This window comes from Capricornis sumatraensis, chromosome 13, assembly GCF_032405125.1.
Source record: "Capricornis sumatraensis isolate serow.1 chromosome 13, serow.2, whole genome shotgun sequence".
Taxonomy (NCBI): domain Eukaryota; kingdom Metazoa; phylum Chordata; class Mammalia; order Artiodactyla; family Bovidae; genus Capricornis; species Capricornis sumatraensis.
Window position 1 is genome coordinate 20,890,892 of NC_091081.1, and position 23,102 is coordinate 20,913,993.

General features: G+C 40.1%; 1 protein-coding gene across 1 annotated transcript; it reads right to left on the reverse strand.

The window, feature by feature from the left end:
• Positions 1-467: 467 nt before the first annotated feature.
• On the reverse strand, positions 468-22,782 carry LOC138089994 (nephrocan-like). The gene is made up of 3 exons (XM_068985572.1): positions 22,594-22,782; positions 8,928-9,829; positions 468-915 (listed from the first exon to the last, which is right to left on the reverse strand). Exons 1-3 carry the CDS (start codon positions 22,780-22,782, stop codon positions 468-470), a joined length of 1,539 nt encoding a protein of 512 aa, XP_068841673.1.
• Between the last annotated feature and the right edge of the window lie 320 nt (positions 22,783-23,102).

Genomic DNA, 23,102 nt, shown 5'->3' on the forward strand with positions numbered 1-23,102 from the left:
ATGCTGGGAAAGATTGAATGTGGGAGAAGAAGGGGATGACAGAGGATGAGATGGTTGGATGGCATCACTGACTCAATGGACATGAGTTTGAGTAAACTGGGAATTGGTGATGGACAGGGAGGCCTGGCGTGTTGCAGTCCATGGGGTTGCACAGAGTTGGACACGACTGAGCGACTGAACTGACTGATGGTATGTACAACACCAAAAGAGAACCCCAACGTAAACTGTGGACTTTAGGTGATTATGATGCGCTGATACAGGTTCATCAACTGTAATAAATGTTCCGTGTCTGGTGGGACATGTAGTAATGCGGGAGGCTATGTTTGTGTAGGGGGAGGGGGTATACAGGAAATCTCTATACTTTGCTCTCGATTCTGCTATGAACCTAAAACTGCTCTAAAAATGAGGTCTACTTTTAAGAAAGAAAGAAACAAAACCTTTTCCTAAACTGCAAACAAAGCTCATCCTTAATCTATCTCATAATCATAGTAATCATCATCCACATTGATTCTGATGCTGGCGTGCTCCTCCAGCTTTGGTTTCTTTTTGGTCTCTTTGCTTTTCTCGGTCAGATGTAAGTGATGCTCACATTGCTTCATGATCTTCTTGGAAGACATCCAGCTCTCCCCTTGTCGTTCAGCTGGTGCCGCACACTGTCCTCCCCTCACATCTGTGCCCTTGGCCTTCAGGACCTCTCTGGCTCTCAGGAGGCTGCAGGTGCAATTCCACGGATTTCCATCCAGATACAGGTGCCGGAGGCGAGGCAGCACCTCCAGGGCTTTGAGGTCTAAAGCGGAAAGCTTGTTGTTCCTGAGGTTTAGAACCTGAAGCTGCTTCAGATCCTTGACCTCCCTCTCAGCAATGTCCTGGATGGCATTGCCTTTTAGGTCCAGCCTGGCTAAGGTTCCTGGGAGCCTGCAAAAGCATGGGAACAGGATGTGAGAGGAGGCTGTGACCGTCATTCCAAACTGCTGAGGCAACTCAGACTGAGCAACATCCACCTCTGCTGTACCGTTCTGTTCCCTCTGAAGCTAGAAAACAAGCTTTCTTTTGAAAAGTTCATTTAAAGTACAAACCGCAGTCTTACCTATTGGCCTTTAACCCTTTCTTATAGGACTTATTTTCTAACCTTCTGATTTCTTCTATTTTATATTCATATATTTTTCTCCTCCAGTGAAAATCTTGAAAAAATGGCTAATTCCAAGTCTGGGGCAAAGTAAGCTAGAACAACTGAACCAGAATGTAATGAAGTGTTCAGAGATTAGTGGAATACCCATCATGATGGCTGCTATCAAAAATACAGTGTTAACAAGAGTGTGGAGAAATTGGAACCTTTGTGCATTATGGATGGGAGTATAAATGGTACAGACGATATGGAAAACAGTATGGTTTTCTCCCTAAATTAAAAATACAATTGCCATATGATCCAGCAATTCCACTTTTGTATATATACTCAAAATAATTGAAAGGAAGTTCTCAAAGAGATACTTATGTACCCATGTTATAGTCCCATGTCAAATTCACAATAGTTAAAATGTGGAAGCAATCCAAATGTCCATTGGTTGATGAATGAGTAAGCAAAATACAAAATATAAGTACCTACAATGGAATATTATCCAGCCTTAAAACGAAGGAAATTCTGACTCATGCTACAACATGAATAAGGATACTATGCTAAGTGGAAAAAAAAGCCAGTCATAAAAAGATAACTTCCCTGGTGGCTCAGACGTTAAAGAATCTGCCCCAGTGTAGGAGACCCAGATTCGATCCCTGGGTCAGGAAGATTCCCTGGAGAAGGGAATGACAACCCCCTCCACTATTCTTGCCTGGATAGTTCCACAGACAGAGAAGCCTGGTGTGCTATAGTCCATGGAATCACAAAGAGTCTGACATGACTGACTGACAAACATTTCACTTCAAAAGATAACCACTGTATGATTCTACTTATATAAGATGTCTAGAGTAGTCAAATTCATAGAAACAGAAAGTAGAATAGTGGTTGTCAGGGATTTAGGGGAGAGAGGAAATAAGCTGTTTAATGGGTACAGAGTTTCAGTTTTGCAAGATGAAAAAGTTCTGGACACTGGTTGCACGACAATGCAAATATACTCAGTATTGAATTGTACATTTTAAAATGGTTAACGTGGTAAATTTCATGTTATGTGTGTTTTACCACAATTTTTCTTTTTTTAAACAGAAATAATGGAATTGTGTCTCCAGCTTGGAGAGGCTCCTACTAATGAAATTTGAGGATCAAAAGAGACTAGCAACTATAAATAACCATAATTCACTGAATGAATTAAGATCTCTGGGTCCATAGTGATATTTATTAAAAAAAAAAAAAGAAACAGAAAAAGAGAGAGAAAAAAGCTACACAATAATGTTAAATGGGGAAAATAGAAGACAAAATTGACTGATCTGAAATACATAAAAACAACTTATGGCTAGACATGGGTTCTTTTTGAGCAGTTATGGATGACTCCTTTATTTCTCAGCACACAAGGTTTTCAACCTTGAACAGGTATTGCTGTATAATCAAGAAAAAAATTTTTTCAACTGTGGATACCAATTTGAAAAATTTCATGCTAACGACTGTTGATAAAAATAAAAAATGATCACAGTTGTGAACTGAAAATCTTTCTGTGAATCAACAACTTTCCATTAAGTGCTATTCTCTTTATGAAGTGCAATAAGTGAAAAAGTTCTATGGGAAAAAAGTCCCACAAAATACCACCCAAATGCTATCTTCATGCCATCTGAACATATTCTCTTTCATGCTTTTTAGTATTCACTGGAATTTTTTATGGTGGTCTCAGTCATATGATTGCTATGCCAAGGAGAAAGAAACAAATGAATTTAACCATATTTTACAACAATATTACCTTTTGTTTTTTATAGTGTTATTTTTAGATGAATTTAATTCTAAAAAGTTAATCTTTTAGGTTACTGGAATTGGTAGCCATTTTCTTCTTCAGGGGATCTTCCCAAGCCAGGGATCGAACCCTAGTCTCCCGCATTACTGGCAGATTCTTTACCATCTGAGCCACCAGGGAAGCCCACGGTTACTGGCACTTAGCCCAAATTTTGCCCTTGATTTTTTTCTTTGATATTTACATTTTATACTTGTATATATTTATGTGTATGTATTTTATATTTGTATTCATCTCTTAAACCATATAATGCATATACATACATAAGTGTTTGTGCTTTTGAATATTTTAAAGTCATGCTTGTTTAAAATGACTTTTTTTAAAATTTGGAATTAAATTTACCTAACAAAAGAGGTTAATTTACCAGGGAAAATCACTTCATACATTTTAACAGTGTGGTATAAGCTTCTGCAAAGACATTTTCTCTTAATAAGTTTGTTGTTAATACCATTAACAATTTTTGAATTGATATTCACAGTTAAATTCAGTTTGAAATTAATCCCTGAGAGGATGTAACTTTGTGCACACACCAGCTTATCCAGCTTACATCTCCAAAAGTTTGACAGAAAACCTGTGTGTAGCTTTTTTTTTTCCCCAAGAAAAAATGCACTGTTAATTAGTGATGAAGCGGCAACCAAGGCTCTGTAAATATTGAGGGTACAAGGGGCACAACTGAGGAAAGATACGGTAAATTCAAGAGTCAAGTCTCCTTATTAAGATTTTGAGTTCTAACTTTGGCTATTCTATCTACTAGTATGTGACTTCAGGTTAATTATTCAGCTCTTTTTTTTTTGGCCGCATCCACAGCATGTGGGATCTCTGTTCCCCAACTAGGGATTGAACCCAGCCACTTGCATTGGAAGTGCAGTCTTAACCACTGGGCCATGGGGAAGTCCCAGTTATTTAGCTTTTTAAAGCTTCTGATTTTCCAAGTATTCACTGCACAGAATTCACATAAAAATGTTAACTAAAGAAAATGAGCAAGCCAAGCTTTTCTTTTAAACGAACACAGTTATTCAGTTATCAGCTGGGTAGCCAAAAACTGTACCTGTTCTTAGGACTCTTTTTTTTTTCTTTCATGTTATTATGGATAATCAAAATGGTATTATAAAAGAAATCAGTAATTTCCTTCTTTTGTGATCTTTTGGCAGTCATTTATTTCTTTGATATAATTTGTCTTTAAAAGTCTGATTTCTATAAAAATGTAACCCTGATTTTAAGACAAACAAGTGTCTAGAAATGCTGTTTGTTCTTTGGGCAGTATCCCTTTTTAGAGTTAAAAGAGGCAAACCCCCATTTTGTCAGTAGATGGCACTTCAGTGTAAGAGAAAATGCTAACTGGCTTTACTACGTTGTAGAAAGCTATTCTGGATTTGAATTATCCAAATTGTGAATAATGAAGGAGTGGTGTAACTTATCTTTGTTCCCTGAGCTGCAGACTGGTGAAATGAGAAGCAGCAAAAAGTGAGACCCAGGTTCTGGGTAGTCTAAATTCTAAGTTGTGGTTGAGTCACTCAGTTGTGTCCAACTCTTGTGACCCCATGGACTATAGGCCGCCAGGCTCCTCTGTCCATGGCATTTTTCAGGCCAGAAAACTGGATTGGGTTGCCATTTCCTCCTCCAGGGATCTTCCCGACCCAGGGATCACACGCACATCTTCTGCATTAGCAGGCAGATTCTTTATGGCTGAGTCACCAGGGAAGCCCAAGGAATAGATAGTATTGTATTTTAATTCTTTACAGGAGGGAAACCATGGAAAAACTTTTTGGGGTCCTTCCAAATTTCCAGTTCAAATACAAATTGCAGAGTAGGGGTTTGGTGGTCCTGATGGGGAATTTAAAAATCACTTTCTATAAGAACACAGGCCAAGTTCTCTGACAGAGTAGAGGGCTGGGTGGCTTCATTTATGCCTCATGGGCATATACCCCCTGGTAGCTCACTACTTGCCCCATTGTCCTTTCCCAGTAGTTCTCAACCTGGGCTATGCCTTAAATTCATCTGGGGAGCTTTTTAAAAATACTGATGCCTGGGGTAATGACATAATTGGTTTGAAGTGAGGTCTAGGCATGAATGGGCCTTTTAAAAGTTATCCAGATAATTAAATTGTGAAATCAGATTTGAAAATTAGGGTTAGCTCGGGATTGCAATGGCTTCCCTGGTGGATCAGTGGTAAAAAAAAAATCTGCCTGCAATGCAGGACACCTGGCTTCAATTCCTGGATTGGGAAGATCCCCTGGAGAAGGGCATGGCAACCCACTCCAGTATTCTTGCCTGGAGAATTCCATGGACAGAGGAGCCTGGCAGGCTACAGTCCATAGGGTTGCACAGAGTCGGACAGGACTGAAGCGACTGAGGAGCAGCAGCAGCAGGCTTCAGTTCAGTTCAGTGGCTCAGAAGTGTCCGACTCTGCAACCCCATGCACTGCAGCGCGCCATGCTTCCCTGTCCATCACCAACTCCCGGAGTGTGCTCAAACTCATGTCCATTAAGTCAGTGATGTCATCCAGCCATCTCATCCTCTGTCATCCCCTTCTCCTCCCGCCTTCAATCTTTCCCAGCATCAGGGTCTTTTCCAATGAGTCAGTTCTTCACGTCAGGTGGCCAAAGGATTGGAGTTTCAGCTTCAGCATCAGTCCTTCCAATGAATATTCAGGACTGATCTCCTTTAGGATGGACTGGTTGGATCCTCCTGCAGTCCAAGGGACTCTCAAGAGTCTTCTCCAACACCACAGTTCAAAAGCATCAATTCTTTGGCACTCCGCTTTCTTTGTGGTCTAACTCTCACATCCATACATGACTACTGGGAAAACCATAGCTTTGACTAGGTGGACCTTTGTTGGTAAAGTAATGTCTCTGCTTTTAATATGCTATCTAGGTTGATCATAGCTTTTCTTCCAAGGAGCAAGTGTCTTAATTTCATGGCTGCAGTCACCATTTGCAGAGATTTGGGAGCCCAAAAATATAAAGTCTCTCACTGTTTCCATTGTTTCCCCATCTATTTGCCACAAAGTGATGGGACCAGATGCCATGATCTTAGTTTTTTGAATGTTGAGTTTTAAGCAGCAGGCTTGCAAACCCATTATACACTCTGTTGGGTAAAAGCATTGTGCTTTCCGTAGTCACTTATGAAGGCACAGATACTCTGTCAGAAGTAATTAAGAATAATTAAGCTACTTTTCACTCATTAAACTTAGCAGGATTACTTCCCCAAATGCTTTCTAAAAGTCACCTGAATAGAAAAATTCACCAAGTTCACAGTTTTGTCCACGGCTGTCACAGCCTGCTGAGAATCCTTAGGTGATATAGTCACTCCCTAACTTGTTTTGTGACTTTTTACTTTCTGCATATTTTTTTCAGGCGCATGCAGTAATCGAAAATATAGCAGAGAAATTATTAAAATAACAAGAATGTTGTTGTTCAGTCACTCAGTCATGTCTGACTCTTTGCAACCCCATGAACTGCAGCACACCAGGCTTCCCTGTCCTTCACTATCTTCCAGAGTTTGCTCAAACTCATGTCCATTGAATCAGTGATACCATCCAACCATCTCATCTTCTGTCATCCCCTTCTCCTGCCTTCAATTTTTCCCAGCAATCAGGGTCTTTTCCAATGATCAGTTCTTCACGTCAGGTAGCCAAACACTATTGGAGCTTCGGCTTCAGCATCAGTCCTTCCAATGAATATTCAGGGTTGATTTCCTTTAGGATTGACTTATTTAATCTCCTTGCAGTCCAAGGGACTCTCAAGAGTCTTCTCCAAAACCACAGTTCAAAAGCATCAATTCTTCAGCATTCAGCCTTCTTTATGGTCCAACTCTCACATCTGTACATGACTACTAGAGAAACCATAGCTTTGACTATACAGACCTTTGTCAGCAAAGTGATGTCTCTGCTTTTTAATATGCTGTCCAGGTTTGTCAGAGCTTTTCTTCCAAGGAGCAAGCATCTTTTACTTTCATGGCTGCAGTCACCATCTACAGTGATTTGGGAGCCCAAGAAAATAAAACCTGTTACCATTTTCATTGTTTCCATGAAGTGATGGGATAGGATGCCATGATCTTGGTCTTAAAAATGAGAGTCTTGAAATACTGCCCACATGCTCTAGCCTTAGAGCCTTTGTACTGGCTATTGTGTCCAGAAAACTCCCACCCCCACACACCCTGCCCACCACCCTGCAAATTGCATTATGGCTAAATCTGTCAGCTTCTTCCAGTCTTTGCTTAAAGCTTACCTTTACAAGGGGAGTACCATTCTTACCTTATTAGAAATTACAACCAGCTACCCCCACTCTTTACAGTCTTGAACCTGCTTGTTTTCTGTTGTTAGTTAAAACACCTAACAATATCTAAATGTTATATAGTTTACTTATATATTACGTTGTCATTCTTTCATTGCTAGAATTTAAGAGCAAGAAGTTTTATCTCCCTATTAGACTGATGTATCCCAAGTGCCTGGTAAAGTACCTGGCACGTGGTGAATGCCAAAATATACTTGTTGAATTAAATTGATTGTATATGCATGTTTATTTATTAAGAGAAATTGATTACTTTCAAATCATTCTCAATATAGAATTTTAAATACAGAGTTCAGTTTGAAAAATCACTTTTTGATGTTTTGCACTGGGGATTGTTAACATACCATATACTTTTAACATCCCTTTATCAACTGGAAAAAAAATGAACATCTGTCCATATAAAATATAATTTTATTCCTTTCTCATTGATAAGAAAATTTATCATAATGAACAATGACAATAAGTAAATCTAGTGCCACAGGATCCTACAGAAGCCAGAAGTTGATATATCAATTGTGAGAAATTTAATAATGATAATAGGGTAGGAAGCCTTTTTTCTATAAAGTGCTGAAAAGAAAAAGAATCTGCTGATAGGCACGTTTAATAAACAACATAGTTTCTTTTTTAGGAGAATAATAGTACTTACTCTTCTATTTTTATTCTACTTTAAAATGTGAAACATGGGATAAAAGTTAAATAAATAGAGTCAATAAACATGAACATATTAGTAACAGATTATGCCTTTGGTTAGAGGGGAACAAGCACAGTGGGTTGGGGATAGAAGTAGGGATATTTGGGAAAAGATTATGAAGTGCCAGAGGATGAGGATATATGTGTTTGCGCGTGAGAGAAAGAGAATAGAAGAAACAACTGGAAACACAAAGTAAGACCAACACAAACTGACTCACACACTCACAGACAGGCCCACAGAAACTTGGGCAGCACCCCGCAGCACTGAGAAAAGCATGTGGCTCCTAAACACGTAATTCAAAATAAATGCAATGTTAGATTGCAAGGTTTTGATTTTTCCCTTATGTACTATCCCAGTGCTTTTAAAAATATAAATGTCTTACTACATTTCCCTGCTCAGTTTTTCCTGGGGTCCTTGCTTTGCTAGTGGTTAAACACATGCCTTGCTTCCCAAATGGTGCAGTGGAATCTGCCTGCCAGTGCGGAAGATGCAAGAGACACGAGTTCTGTCCTTGGGTCGGGAAGATGCCCTGTAGCGAAACGGCAACCCGCTCCAATATTCTTGCCTGGAAAATTCCATGGACAGAGGAACCTGGCAGCTACACTCCATGGGGTCGTAGAGTCAGAGAGGACTAAGCATGCACCCCCTTAAGCACATGCCTAGTGGGCCTGCTGTTGGATCCAGGCCATAGTTTAGAAAACCAGAACACAGTTTTACAAGCAATAGCCCCCTGTGATGTTCGTTAGCATACTTCCCTGAAGCTGCAGTCACTTCTAATACAGATCTCCTGTTGGTATCTTGTCCCACAGGCAAGGTAAGTTAGTGTAGGAGTCAGCTTGAGGGCTGGAGATTCCAAACCCTTGTTTAAAACTTCTGCCTCTGAACTCTTGGATAGCTTTAAGTAGATAAATTACGTTTACCTGGACTACTTTTCTTTCTTTTATAATGTATTTAGTTGCCCCCATCTTTGGAAGACTTCTCTGGTAAGTTCCATAGATGATAAAGCTCACTTACCGCAGAGGTATAGACAGGAGTAGGTTCTGCTCCAAGGCCAAATTGGAGAGCTGGGAACACTTCTGCAGGGCTCCAGCTTCAAACAAGCTGACAATGTTGTTGTCCAGAAACAAGTGTTTCAAATCTTGGAGGTCCCGGAAATCTTGCGCCGTAACTTTCCGAATCAGATTATTGCTGATATCCAGCTTTTGTAGCCGGGCTGGTAGTCGGAGGGGCAACGTCTGAAGTTGGTTTTGGGACACCTCAAGGGTGGTTAAATTGGCAAGGAGCTGTGCCCCCTCGATGGAAGAGAGTGAGTTTTCTGACAGGTAAAGGTGGGAAAGATTCTCTAACTGTTTCATATCTCGAAACCTCACCGCTTTGAGCCGGTTTCTCTCCATTTTTAAAGAGAGCAAAGATTTGGGGAGGTTAATAGGAATTTTAGTCAGAAAGTTACTACTGAAACTGAGAAATTGCAGAGACTGAAGGGAAGTGAAGAAGCTAGCTGGTATGAGATGTAGCTTGTTATTCTCCATGCTCAGATGTTTCAGATGGGGAAGTGCCAGCGGTCCCTCCACATTCTCGATGTTGTTGGCGTCTAACATCAAGCTTTGCAGACTGACAAGGGAGGAGAGCATACTGGGAGAGACAGAAGAGATCAGATTGTTTTTCAGTTCAAGGATTTTTAATTTCTTCAGTCCTTCAAAATCAGATCCGTGAAGGACATATATTGAATTATCATTTAGTTTTAACACTTCAAGACTGGCCGGGAGAGCACGGGGGACCCGTCTTAACTTATTTTTCCAAAGTTCCAAGGTCTTCAAAGTACTCAGAGTTTTGAAAGTGTCGTTTTCTACTGACTCTGTTCCACTGGCCAGCAGAAGAAAATCTTCTAGAGCTAACATTTGGGTAAAGTTAGATAGCTATTAAAAAAAAAAAAAAAAAAAGAAGGGGTGGGGAAGAGAGGAGAAAAGCAGTAAATTAGGATTATTATTTTTAAAAAGGCATGTACGTTGTCATTCAATACTAATGATACTTCAGCTTTTTCCTTCAGGATCTATTTTATTTTTTTTTACCAGAATTACTTAAAACTTGTTTTAATTGGAGGAAAGTTGCTTTACAATATTGTATTGGTTTTGCTATACAACAACACAAATCAGTCATAATTATATACATATATGTATATATACCCTTCCCTCTGGAACCTCCCTCCCCACCCTCTTCCCTCCCTCAAGGTCAATCAGAGCATGGGCTGGGCTCCATGTGGTTTTAAATTATCTCCTGGAAAAGGATAGAAACTCAGGTCCTGACCATTTTTGTTCACAACTGCTAGCAGTGTAAGAGGTCTAAAATATTTTAAGAACTTTCATACACTATTGGTAGACATAAAATTGGCCAACTTTTGCTGTGTATTCTTTGACCTAGCAAGTTTACTTCTAGGTAGAAGTGCTTACAAATTGCACAATGATGTGTGCGACAGGATCGACAGGATGTTCTTTGTTGCATCATCTTGTAACAGCCAAAAAGGAAACAATCTGGAAATTTCACCAAGCTGTTAATTAGAGTTGCTAACTCTTAGGAGGTAAGGTTATAGGGAATTTTCATTATCTATCTACATTTCGCATTGTTTAGATGTTTAACATTTTTTAATTACATTTAAACAATTTTGAGCATTAAAAGTAAAAAAAAAAATTAATGTCCTAGATACTGCTATCAGTTGGATGGGCCTATCAGAAAGACATTTTCAAGTATATTATAGTTTGGAAAACTAGTCTCCTTGTTCCCACTCCCCAATTTTTGTTTCATTGATGAAAAAGATTCATGAAGAAACAAATAGGATACATGTGTCTCCATGTCAGCAGAGCAAGGAGTCCATTCATGCATATACCCCAGACCTAATGCAAATCCTCTCCTCAGTTTTAGGACTCTGATACACTTTCTCCATGGTTTGCAAGTTCAAGCACCCCTATCTTTCCACATACCCTCCAAACTCCTAGCTTGACATCTGGTCTTTTTTAGGATGATGTAATTTTTAGTATTTGTTTCTCAGAGTAAAATCATGTTTAGGTAAATGAAGAATTGTTCCAGATTTTCCTCAGCTTGATAAATCTTCACAAAATTTTCAACCTGATTTAGAATTCAGGTAAGCTGGAATTTTCAATGCACAATTTTATGTCTTACTGTCTACAGCTTATAAATGTTGATTTAATTGTGCAGTTGAACCCTTTTCTAATACCAGTATATGGTTAATATCTTCAAAGTGGGTTAATTCTGCAGCACATATTTGTTATATGTGATTATACTATAGGAAGACCTGTGATGTGAACTATGGTATATTTCACTGCAGATGGTGACTGCAGCCATGAAATTAAAAGACACTTACTCCTTGGAAGGAAAGTTATGACCAACCTAGATAGCATATTGAAAAGCAGAGACATTACTTTGCCGACTAAGGTCCATCTAGTCAAGGCTATGGTTTTTCCAGTGGTAATGTATGGATGTGAGAGTTGGACTGTGAAGAAAGCTGAGTGCCAAAGAATTGATGCTTTTGAACTGTGGTGTTGGAGAAGACTCCTGAGAGTCCCTTGGACTGCAAAGAGATCCAACCAGTCCATTCTAAAGGAGATCAACCCTGGGATTTCTTTGGAAGGAATGATGCTAAAGCTGAAACTCCAGTACTTTGGCCACCTCATGTGAAGAGTTGACTCATTGGAAAAGACTTTGATGCTGGGAGGGATTGGGGGCAGGAGGAGAAGGGGACAACAGAGGATGAGATAGCTGGTTGGCATCACCGACTCAATGGACGTGAGTTTGAGTGAACTCTGGGAGTTGGTGATGGGCAGGGAGGCCTGGTGTGCTGTGATTCATGGGGTCGCAAAGAGTCGGACACAACTGAGCGACTGAACTGAACTGAACTGAAAGCATAGCCTAAAGTGGTACATTAGTTGAAGAATCTCATGTTAAAAATTCAGTAAACAAATATTTTTAATCATAAAATTTTTGGCAGCTGCCTTGGCTTATAAATTGCTGCTAACATTTGATATTTTCTTAATGATTAATCAGATGCATTAATTAGTCATAGTCCCAAGAATAATACTTTTTTTTTTTGCATTTGTTGAGCATCTACAAGTTCCATGTGCTTTTTTATATTTTATCATTAGTTCTCCTTATAACCCTGCAAGTTTGAATTTCAACAAGGTCTACAGAACTCCAAAGCCCTTTCTTCCTCAACTCATCATTTTCTAATACATTTTCTGCTGCCTGTGGTCTATAATTAATGTTTTTCAAATGAGACACAAGATCTGGACACAGATAATATTTTTAGAAAAGCAGAAATTTTAGAGATTATATAGTATAGATCTTCCATATAAGGGATAGTTTAAGGTGGAATCAAGATTGCCAGGAGAAATATCAATAACCTAAGATATGCAGATGACACCCCCTTAAGGCAGAAAGTGAAGAATTAAAGACCCTCTTGATGAAAGTGAAAGAGGAGAGTGAAAAAGTTGGCTTAAAACTCAGCATTCAGAAAACCAAGATCATGGCAGCCAGTCCCATCACTTCATGGCAAATAGATGGGGAAACAATGGAAACAGTGACAGGTTTTATTTTCTTGGGCTGGAAAATCACTGCAGAAGGTGACTGCAGCCATGAAATTAAAAGATACTTGCTCCTTGGAAGAAAAGCTATGACCAACCTAGACAGCATATTAAAAAGCAGAGACATTACTTTACCAACAAAGGTCCATCTAGTCAAAGCTATGGTTTTTCCATTGGTCATGTATGGATGTGAGAGTTCGACTATAAACAAAGCTGAGTGCTGAAGAATTGATGCTTTTGAACTGTGGTGTTAGAAAGGATTCTTGAGATTCCCTTGGACTGCAAGAGGAACAAACCAGTCAATCCTAAAGGAAATCAATCCTACATATTCACTGGAAGGACTGATGCTGAAGCTGAAACTCCAATACTTTGGCCACCTGATGTGAAGAACTGGCTCATTGGAAAAGACCCTGATGCTGAGAAAGATCAAGGGCAGGGGGAGAAGGGGATGACAGAAGATGAGATGGTCATGAGTTTGAGCAAGCTCCAGAAGTTGGTGGAGAGGGAAGCTTGGTGTGTTGCAGTCCATGAGGTTGCAAAGATTCGGACACGACTGAGTGACTGAACTGAACTGAATGAGGCCAAAAAATAAAAATAAAATAAATGACCTGTCCAAGACTCAGGGTGTTTAATCTATTCTTCGTTTTAAAGTGCCTTTTTCTAGGCTTTCTTTCATATAAAGTCACAAATGACTCTACACATAGATTTGCACCTCTGGGACTGTTGATCTCCCGAAAAAAAGACCTTGATGTTGCAAATGCTTCCACTTCTATCTGTGTGACGACAAACCCTAAAAAGACTGCTGACTATGCAGCCGGTCTCAGAGATGACGTGAATCTGAATGGACAGTTTCTTTGAGGACAAAGTGTGGTGTGGGAGCTTCAATTTGTCTCCATTTTTATTTATAAAGTATATAGTCGAGCCTACATAGTAAATACCAGTTATATTCTTAACTGAATCCAGGGAATAGTCATTTTGTGTTAATAAGCATAGAGAACTTTTTCCCTTTATCAGGTGAATGCAGATTACTTTTGCCAAAGCCAAAACAACATCCAGTTGTGGATGTGGCTGGTGATGGAAATAAAGTCTGATGCTGTAAAGAACAGTATTGCATAGGAACCTGGAATGTTAGGTCCATGAATCAAGGAAGACTGGAAGTGGTCAAACAGGAGACGGCAAGAATGAGCATTAACATTTTAGGAATCAGCGAACTGAAATAGACTGGAATGGGTGAATTTAACTCAGATGACCATTATATCTACTACTGTGGGCAAGAATCCCTTAGAAGAAATGGAGTAGCCATCATGGTCAATAAAAGGGTCCAAAATGCAGCACTTGGATACAGTCTCAAAAATGACAAAATTATGTTTGTTTGCAAGGCAAATCATTCAAAATCACAGCAATCCAAGTCTATGTCTCGACCAGTAATGCTGAAGAAGCTGAAATTGAACAGTTCTATGAAGACCTACAAGACCTTCTAGAACTAACACGCAAAAAACATGTCCTCTTCATTATAGGGGACTGAAATGCAAAAGTAGGAAGTCAAGAGCTACCTGGAGTAACAGGAAAATTTGCCCTTGGAGTACAAAATGACGCAGGTCAAAGGCTAACAGAGTTTTGCCAAGAGAACGCACTGGTCATAGTAAACACCCTCTTCCAACAACACAAGAGAAGACTCTACATATGGACATCACCAGATGGTCAATACCGAAAGCAGGTTGGTTATATTCTTTGCAGCCAAAGATGGAGAAGCTCTATATAGTCAGCAAAATCAAGACAGAGAGCTATTGTGGCTCAGATCATGAACTGCTTATTGCCAAATTCAGACTTAAATTGAAGCAAGTAGGGAAAACCACTAGACCATTAAGGTATGACCTAAATCAAATCCCTTACAATTATACAATGTAAGTGACAAACAGATTCAATGCATTAGATCTGATAGACAAAGTGCCTGAAGAACTGTGGATGGAGGTTCGTGACATTTTACAGGAGGCAGTGATCAAGACCATCCCCAGAAAAAGAAATGCAAAAAGGCAAAATGGTTGTCTGAGGAGGGCTTGAGTATCTGAGAAAAGAAGAGAAGCAAAAGGCAAAGGAGTAAAGGAAAGATATACCGATTTGAATGCAGAGTTCCAAAGAATAGCAAGGAGGGATAAGAAAGCCTTCCTTGGTGATCAATGTAAAGAAATAGAGGAAAGCAATAGAATGGAAAAGAGTAGAGATCTCTTCAAGAAAATTAGAGATACCAAGGGAACATTTCATGCAAAGCAGAGCACAATAAAGGACAGAAATGGTATGGACCTAACAGAAGCAGAAGATATTAAGAAGAGGTGGTAAGAATACACAGAAGAACTAAACAAAAAAGATCTTCATGACCCAGATAACTACAATGGTGTGATCACTCACCTAGAGCCAGACATCCCTAGAATGTGAAGTCAAGTGGGCCTTAGGAAGCATCACTTCAAACAAAGCTAGTGGAGGTGATGGAATTCCAGTTGAGCTATTTCAAATCCTAAAGGATGATGCTGTGAATGTGCTGAACTCAATATGCCAGCAAATTTGGAAAACTCAGCAGTGGCCACAGGACTGGAAAAGGTCAGTTTTCATTTCAATCCAAAAGAAAGGCAATGCCAAAGAATGCTCAGACTACCACACAATTGCACTCGTCTCACACACTAGCAAAGTAATGCTCAAAATTCTCCAAGCCAGGTTTCAACAGTACGTGAACTGTGAACTTCCAGATGTTCAAACTGGATTTAGAAAAGGCAGAGGAACCAGAGATCAAACTGCCAACATCCGTTGGCTCATCAAAAAAGCAAGAGAGTTCCAGAAATACATCTACTGCTTTTTGACTATGACAAAGACTTTGACTGTGTGGATCACAACAAACTGTGGAAAATTCTTCAAGAGATGTGAATACCAGACCACCTGACCTGCCTCCTGAGAAATTTGTATGCAGGTCAAGAAGCAACAATTAGAATTGGACATGGAACAACAGACTGGTTCTAAATTGGGAAAGGAGTACGTTAAGGCTATATATTGTCACCCTGCTTATTTAACTTCTGTGCAGAGTACATCATGAGAAATGCTGGACTGGATGACGCACAAGCTGGAATCAAGATTGCCGGGAGAAATATCAAGAACCTCAGATATGCAGATGACACCACCCTTTTGGGAGAAAGTGAAGAAGAACTAAAGAGCCACTTGGTGAAAGTGAAAGAGGAGAGTGAAAAAGTTGGCTTAAAACTCAACATTCAGAAAACTAAGATCATGGCTTCTGGTCCCATCATTTCATGGCAAATAGATGGGGAAATAATGGAAACAGTGAGAGACTTTATTTTGTGGGCTCCACAATCACTGCAGATGGTGATTGCAGCCATGAAATTAAAAGACGCTTACTCCTTGGAAGAAAAGCTATGACCGACTCATACAGCATATTAAAAAGCAGAGACATTACTTTACCAGCAAAGGTCCGTCTAGTCAAAGCTATAGTTTTTCCAGTGGTCAGGTATGGATGGGAGAGTTGGACTGTAAAGAAAACCGAACACCGAAGAATTGATGCTTTTGAACTGTGGTGTTGGAGAAGACTCTTGAGAGTCCCTTGGATAGCAAGATCCAACAAGTCAATCCTAAAGGAAATCAGCCCTGAATATTCATTGGAAGGACTGATGCTGAAGCTGAAACTCCAATACTTTGGCCACCTGATGCAAAGAACTGATTCACTTGAAAAGACCCTGATGCTGAGACAGATTGAGGGCAGGAGAAGAAGGGGACGGCAGAGGATGAGATGGTTGGATGGCATCACCAATGCAATGGATATGAATTTGAGCAAGCTCCGGGAGCTGTTGATGGACAGGGAAGCGTGGCATGCTGCAATCCAGTGGTCGCAAAGAGAGGGACACGACTGAGCGACTGAACTGAACTGATTATTGGTTAAAATGGCCTACCATTTTCTAAATATTTACTATGCTTATCTTTTGTCTTTTAATTGAAGGATACTTACTTTACAATGTTGTATTGGTTTCTGCCATACAACAACGTGACGCAGCCTAAGTTTGCTGATGTCTGCCCTTCCTTGACCCTCCCTTCCCATCCCGCCCGTCTAGATTGTCACAGAGCACCGGCTGCACTCCCTGCGTCGTGCAGCCCCTCCCCACTAGCCATTTGCTTTGCATCTGGTAGTGTATATCTGTCAGTGCCACTCTGTCACCCTTGTCCCACCCTCTTCTTCCTCTGCTGTGTCCCCAAGTCTGCTCTCTACGCCTGCGTCTGTGTTCCTGCCCTCAAATAAGTGCATCAGTACCATTTTTCTAGGTTCCATATATATGTGTTAGTACACATATTTGGTTTTTCTTTCTGACTTACTTCACTCTGTATAACAGCCTCTGGGTTCATCATGTCACTAGAACTGACACACGCAGTGCTTATGTTTACAAAGCTCTGTGTGTAAACAGGATTACTCCCTTTTCACTGAGGGAAACTAAAGCTCAAGAAGGCAGAACAATTTGTCCAAGTATTTCTTGCTAGAAAGTGGAAGGATTGGGCTTCCAATCCAGGTTTATCTTACCCTAACACATATATTTTTTAAAGTTAATCTATTTATTTTAATTGGAGGCTGATTACTTTACAGTATTGTGGTGGTCTTTGCCATACATCAACATGAATCAGCCATGGGTGTACATGTGTCCCCCCATCCTGAGCCTCCCGCCTCCCTCCCCACCCCATCTCTCTGGGTTGTCCCAGAGCACTGGCTTTGAGGGCCCTGCTTCATACGTGGAACTTGCACTGGTCATCTGTTTTACATATGGTAATATACATGTTTCAGTGCTATTCTCTCAAATCATCCCACCCTCACCTTTTCCCACAGAGTTCAAAAGTCTGTCCTTTACATCTGTGTCTCTTTTGATGTCTCTCATATAGGGTTGTAGTTACCATCTTCTTTCTAAATTCCATAATATGTGTCAATATACAATATTTGTCTTTCTCTTTCTGACTTACTGCACTCTGTATAGCAGGCTCCACTTTCATCCACCTCATTAGAACTGATTCAAATGTGTTCTTTTTTATACCTGAGTAATACTCCACTGTGTACATGTACCACAATTCCTTATCCATTTGTCTGCCGACAGATATCTAGGTTGCTTCCATATCCTAGCTATTGTAAACAGTGCTGCAATGAACTTTGGGGTACATGTGTCTCTTTCAATTCTGGTTTCCTCAGTGTGTATGCCCAGCAGTGGGATTGCTGGGTCATAAGCAATGGCACCCCACTCCAGTACTCTTGCCTGGAGAATCCCATGGGCGGAGGAGCCTGGTGGGCGGCAGTCCATGGGGTCGCTAAGAGTCGGACATGACTGAGCGACTTCACTTTCACTTTCATGCATTGGAGAAGGAAATGGCAACCCACTCCAGTGTTCTTGCCCGGAGAATCCCAGGGACGGCGAGGCCTGGCGGGCTGCCGTCTATGGGGTCACACAGAGTTGGACACGACTGAAGTGACTTAGCAGCAGCAGCAGCAGCAAGGCAGTTCTATTTCCAGTTTTTTTAAGGAATCTCCATACTGTTCTCCATAGTAGCTGTACTAGTTTGCACTCCCATCAACAGTGTAAGAAGGTTCCCTTTTTTCCACACTCTCTCCAGCATTCATTGTTTGTAGACTTATTGATAGCAGCCATTCTGACCTGTGTGAGATGGGACCTCATTGTGGTTTTGATTTGCATTTGTCTGATAATGAGTGATGTTGAGCATCTTTTCATGTGTTTGTTAGCCATCTGTATGTCTTCTTTGGAGAAATGTAAACACATATATTTTTAACTTTACTGTTTATAACATGAATTTAGCTGAAGTGTATAGAGTTCTGGTGCCACAATGAGAAAGACACTCATTGATTTTCAATTTATCAGTTGAGTTTGCAGAGCTGACAAAGGCAAAAAAAAAAATCTGCCAGACTTGTTTTTTCCATTTCCGTGGGCTGGGAATCCAGAGATGCTTTTGCCCTGGAGCTAACCTTGGAACTGTTGGCCATTTGTCAACATTGGTTAAAAAGCAAGGCAAGTGTGGCTTGATGTTAACAATTAGGGGTTAGGGGAAAAAAAAGAAAAACAGATTTAGAAAGCTTAGCTAAGTAAAATTCCTGCCATCACAGTTTTACAGTTTGGTGAACGTAATACTTATGGAGATAAAAGTTACCATATAATATGAAAAGTTAAAGAAAAAAAAAGCAAGCCAAGTAAAATGAAACAGGGCAGAGGGGCCAATTCTGCTGGTCTCTCCATGAAAAGGCTTTGTTTCAGTTTTCAGTTAGGCCCCTCTCCAAGCACTAGAGGGTCACAGAACTTCCTTAGGCTCTGTTTAGGTCAAATGCACACAGGAATCTGACACATTCACAGTGACTGCCTCAGACATATGTGAACCAAGCCAGCAACGAGTTTTCTAAACTATGCTGGAATTTTTCCTGATCATCGAAGCAACATTTGTTCTCCGTGAAAAATTTAAAAATTCTGGAAAGTATGGAGAGAATATAAAAAGAATTCATAACCTCTCCCTTGTTGATAAACTTATATATTTCTTTTTAAAAACTATGTATTTATTTATTTGGCTGCAGTAGGTCTTTATCGGAGGCTTCCCAGGTAGGGTAGTGGTAAAGAATCTTCCTGACAATGCAGGAGACCCAAGAGATGCAGGTTCATTCCCTGGGTGGGGAAGATCCCCTGGAGAAGGAAATGGCAACCCACTCCAATATTCTTGCCTGGGAAATTCCATGGACAGAAGAGCCTGGCAGGCTACAGTCCATGGGGTCCCAGATAGCCAGACACAACTGAGGGGCAGCACTGAGACTGCAGTTGAGGCACCGGGTATCTAGTTCCCTCACCAGGAATCAAACCCAGGACCCCTGCATTGGGAGCACAGAGTCTTACCCGCTGGGCCATCAGGGAAGTCCCTATATATTTCTTCCACAAGAAGAATGTGAAGTACCTTCTTCTCTTCCACAAAAGATGTATGAAAATGATTATCCTCCCTGACTGCCACCAGAAAGTCATTTCTATGTGCATGCTAAGTTGCTTCAGTCGTGTCCAACCCTTTGGAACCCTATGGACTATAACCCGCCAGGTTCCTCTGGCCACAGAATTCTTCGGGCAAGAATCCTGGAGTGGGTTGCCATGCCCTCCTCCAGGAATCTTCCCATCCCAGGAATTGAACCTGCATTTCCTGTGGCTCTTGCATTGCAGGCAGGTTCTTTACCACTGAGTCACTGGAGAACCCCAAAGACATTTCTATTTGTCTTTTATATGTTAGAGCTAAACCTGTAAAACTCTTAGAAGGAAATACAGGCACGTATTGTCATGACCTTGGGTTTGGTAAAAGTTATCTTGGGTATGACACCAGACATGATCCTCTCCAGCAGCACCAGCTGTCCAGGTATAGGAGAAACAAAGGAAAGTGATCATGTTAAACAGAGACTGAGGCTTTGCTGAATAAGTGTGGAGATACTTAATTGTGGGATGCAAAAGGGGAAGGGATAGGGAAAGAAGATAAATAAGAAATGAACCGATTATCTGAGAGAATGTGGGTAGATCTAGAATTAGAAGTCTTCATGAGGTAGAATGATAAGTACAGCATATGGCAGCTGAATAGAAAGGAGATAATGGCAAGAGAGCGCATATGGGAATTAAAGATTTTTGATTAGAAAAATTTCAGGTATAAAGAGGATTATTGGAGTGGGGTGCCATTGCCTTCTCCCATGATATAAACAAGAGAGTAGACAGCTGTGGAGAACTGAAAATGTAGATAGATAATTTTTATGAGTTCAAGGAAGTGTGGGACTAGGATATTGAACGCTAAAGGCACCCCAAAAGATGCAGAATTTAGGATGGAGAGGAAGACTAGGAGATTTAGGATGAAAGAGACAGGGGCACAGTATCAAACTCACAGAGGAACAGAGTGTTATTATCTGATGGCGTGCACCTCAAAGAAGTAGGGATTTTTACAGATAAAAGGATGAATAAAATCCCTCTTTTCTTAAGGGCAGGAACTGTGAATTTTTAATACTTTTTAATTTTTTTGACTGTACCGTGTGGCTTGTAGGATCTTTGTTTCCCGACCAGGGATTAAACTGGGCCACATCAGTTGAGAGCCTAGAATACTAACCAGTAGGCCACTAAGAAACTCCTAGAACTGAATTTTTCATCTTTTATCTGCAGTCTCAACCATAGCATTCACAGACCCAAAGACAACTGAATCACATGAACAAGTAATAGAAACATTTAAAATTGTGGTATGTATACACATACACATATATTATATATGTATATATAAACATGCTATGCATGCATACATATATATGTTATGTATGTGTAGATATATACATATATGTGTGTATATATATATATATATAGTTTCTATCGTTATTAATCTGTAGATCCATTTTAAGTCTTTTTGTTTAAAATACAGGCACCCAATTCTATAATTCAAACCAGATAAACAGAATAACATTGCATTCACTAAATGCAAGTAAAATATGGTCATTTAAAGCCTAAAGGATTTTTAAAAGGGAAAAGAGAAGTATTATTGCTCAGAACTTTCTACTTCCTTCTCCAAACAGTCCTCTCTTTCTTCAACTTTTCTGCTGCGAACAGTCCTTTCTAGAGATAATTAACTAGGTTAAAGTCAGGGAAGTGGCAATATTGCTATTCAATGAACCTAAACCAATCAATATTGCTGTTCAGTGAACCTAAACCAATGACAAATGAACTCAGTCAGTAAGTGAATTTAATGAGAGACATAATTTCATCTTACTGACTGCAGAGCAACAGTGGGGGATCATCACCAAGCTTCGCTGACACTCCACCTCTCAGTATCTCAAGACCTCAGGACAAATATTTAAGCCTTTTGCCCTTTAGCCAGGTGTCTTGCTTGAATGCTGAGGCCTGACAGGCATTGGGCACTACTGGATTAGAAGAGGAGAGTAAACAGATGACGACTAGGCAATGGTGCTTTTTGAACCTCGAAATAAATGTCATGCCACATATTTCACACTCCCAGTGTGTGTGTGCACCTACATTAAAATTTCTTGACAAAATAAAACAGGGGGACAGGGAGGTGTCTCTGTTTGAAGGAAAAGTACATTCACCTGCTGACTCTCTGCACCTGGATCATAGACAGGTATTTCCTTATCTTAAGGTTTGGATTGATGAGGGAGAAGCAGCGACCAGAGAGTCAGAGAATTTTCCATCTAGAAAACTCCTGGGGTCCCCAATCTAATCCAGCCTTCTCGTGTCATAAAAGTAACAAATAAGGTCCAGAGATTTTTTTTTTTTAACTGCTTGTCTAAGGTAATTCTATCTCTACTGAGAAACTAAAATGAGAACTCTAGTCTCTTGATACCTTTCAAAATACCAAAGGTCAAAAACAAGTTTCTTCATGTTATACAAGTCAGACAGAGCTATAGCTCTCTTTTCAAGTGCCCTCTGAATAGGAAAGCATGAAAATAAAAGCCATAATTAAAAGCACACAGATCGACTAAAAATAAATAAATTAAAAAATAAAAGCACGTAGAATGAGAATTTCAGTAATGTGGCAAAACAAAAACGTGTATTTCTTCTGTATAAGTTTCCATAAAGACATTAATGCCCAGCTGGTTTGTAGGGTTTGTATGAATAATTCTCACATGCTGTGTTTATCTTGATAGGCTTATAATGTTATAAGTATCATCTGCCTTCTATGGCATAAACAAAAGTATGTTCCCCCCCCCCAAACAAATTCTTTTTAAAATGGGGATATGAAGGAGCCAATGCTCTCAAACTCGTTTTGTTAAGAATCATTACTCTACTTTCACTCTGCAACAACATAATTAAAATCTTAAAAAACAAAATATTATTTTATTATGGGGGGGGGGCTCCTTCCCTAAAATGAAATATCCAGAGGCAAATACCCATCTCACTACACAGAGCAAACAGGTAGCTAGTACAGAGACACAATTTCATAATCATCGCTTTTAAGTTTCGATTATTTACTTTAAGTTTAACAACCCCACAGTCACCCCTTCACCCTGTCTCACAAAATAAAGTTGCAGGAGAATGCGTGATTACCTGAAGGTGCTGAATTTTGCTATGGCTGATGTAGAGCTTCTTGGTGGTGGAAGGAATGCCCGATGGCACCTCCATTAGCCTGTAGCATTGCACCGACTGCTCTGAGTCACAGCTGCATCGTCCAGGACAGCGAGGATCGAAACCATAGCAGAGAGAGAGCAGGGCAAGGAAAGTGTACAGCAGACACATCTCCCAAAACAGGGCCTCTCACGTAGCAGGCAAGTGTTCAGGCAATGTCTCACTTTTTATACCGTGAAATCTGATCATAGAACCTTATGAATGTGTACTCTGTCAGTGTAAGAAGACAGGAGAGAAAAAATTCCCAATTTTCCTGGGTTAAAATGTTAGCAACTATTACAAAGAGGAAGGCACTTAAACATTGATAAGCTGCCTTAATATTTGTAGGTGAGCAAAACCCTATGTTATTTATGGCTTGAAAGGCTAATCTGCAAACACCTCTATTATCTGTAGTTTCCTTGTTTTGTTAAATGTGACACTCGGGAATTAGG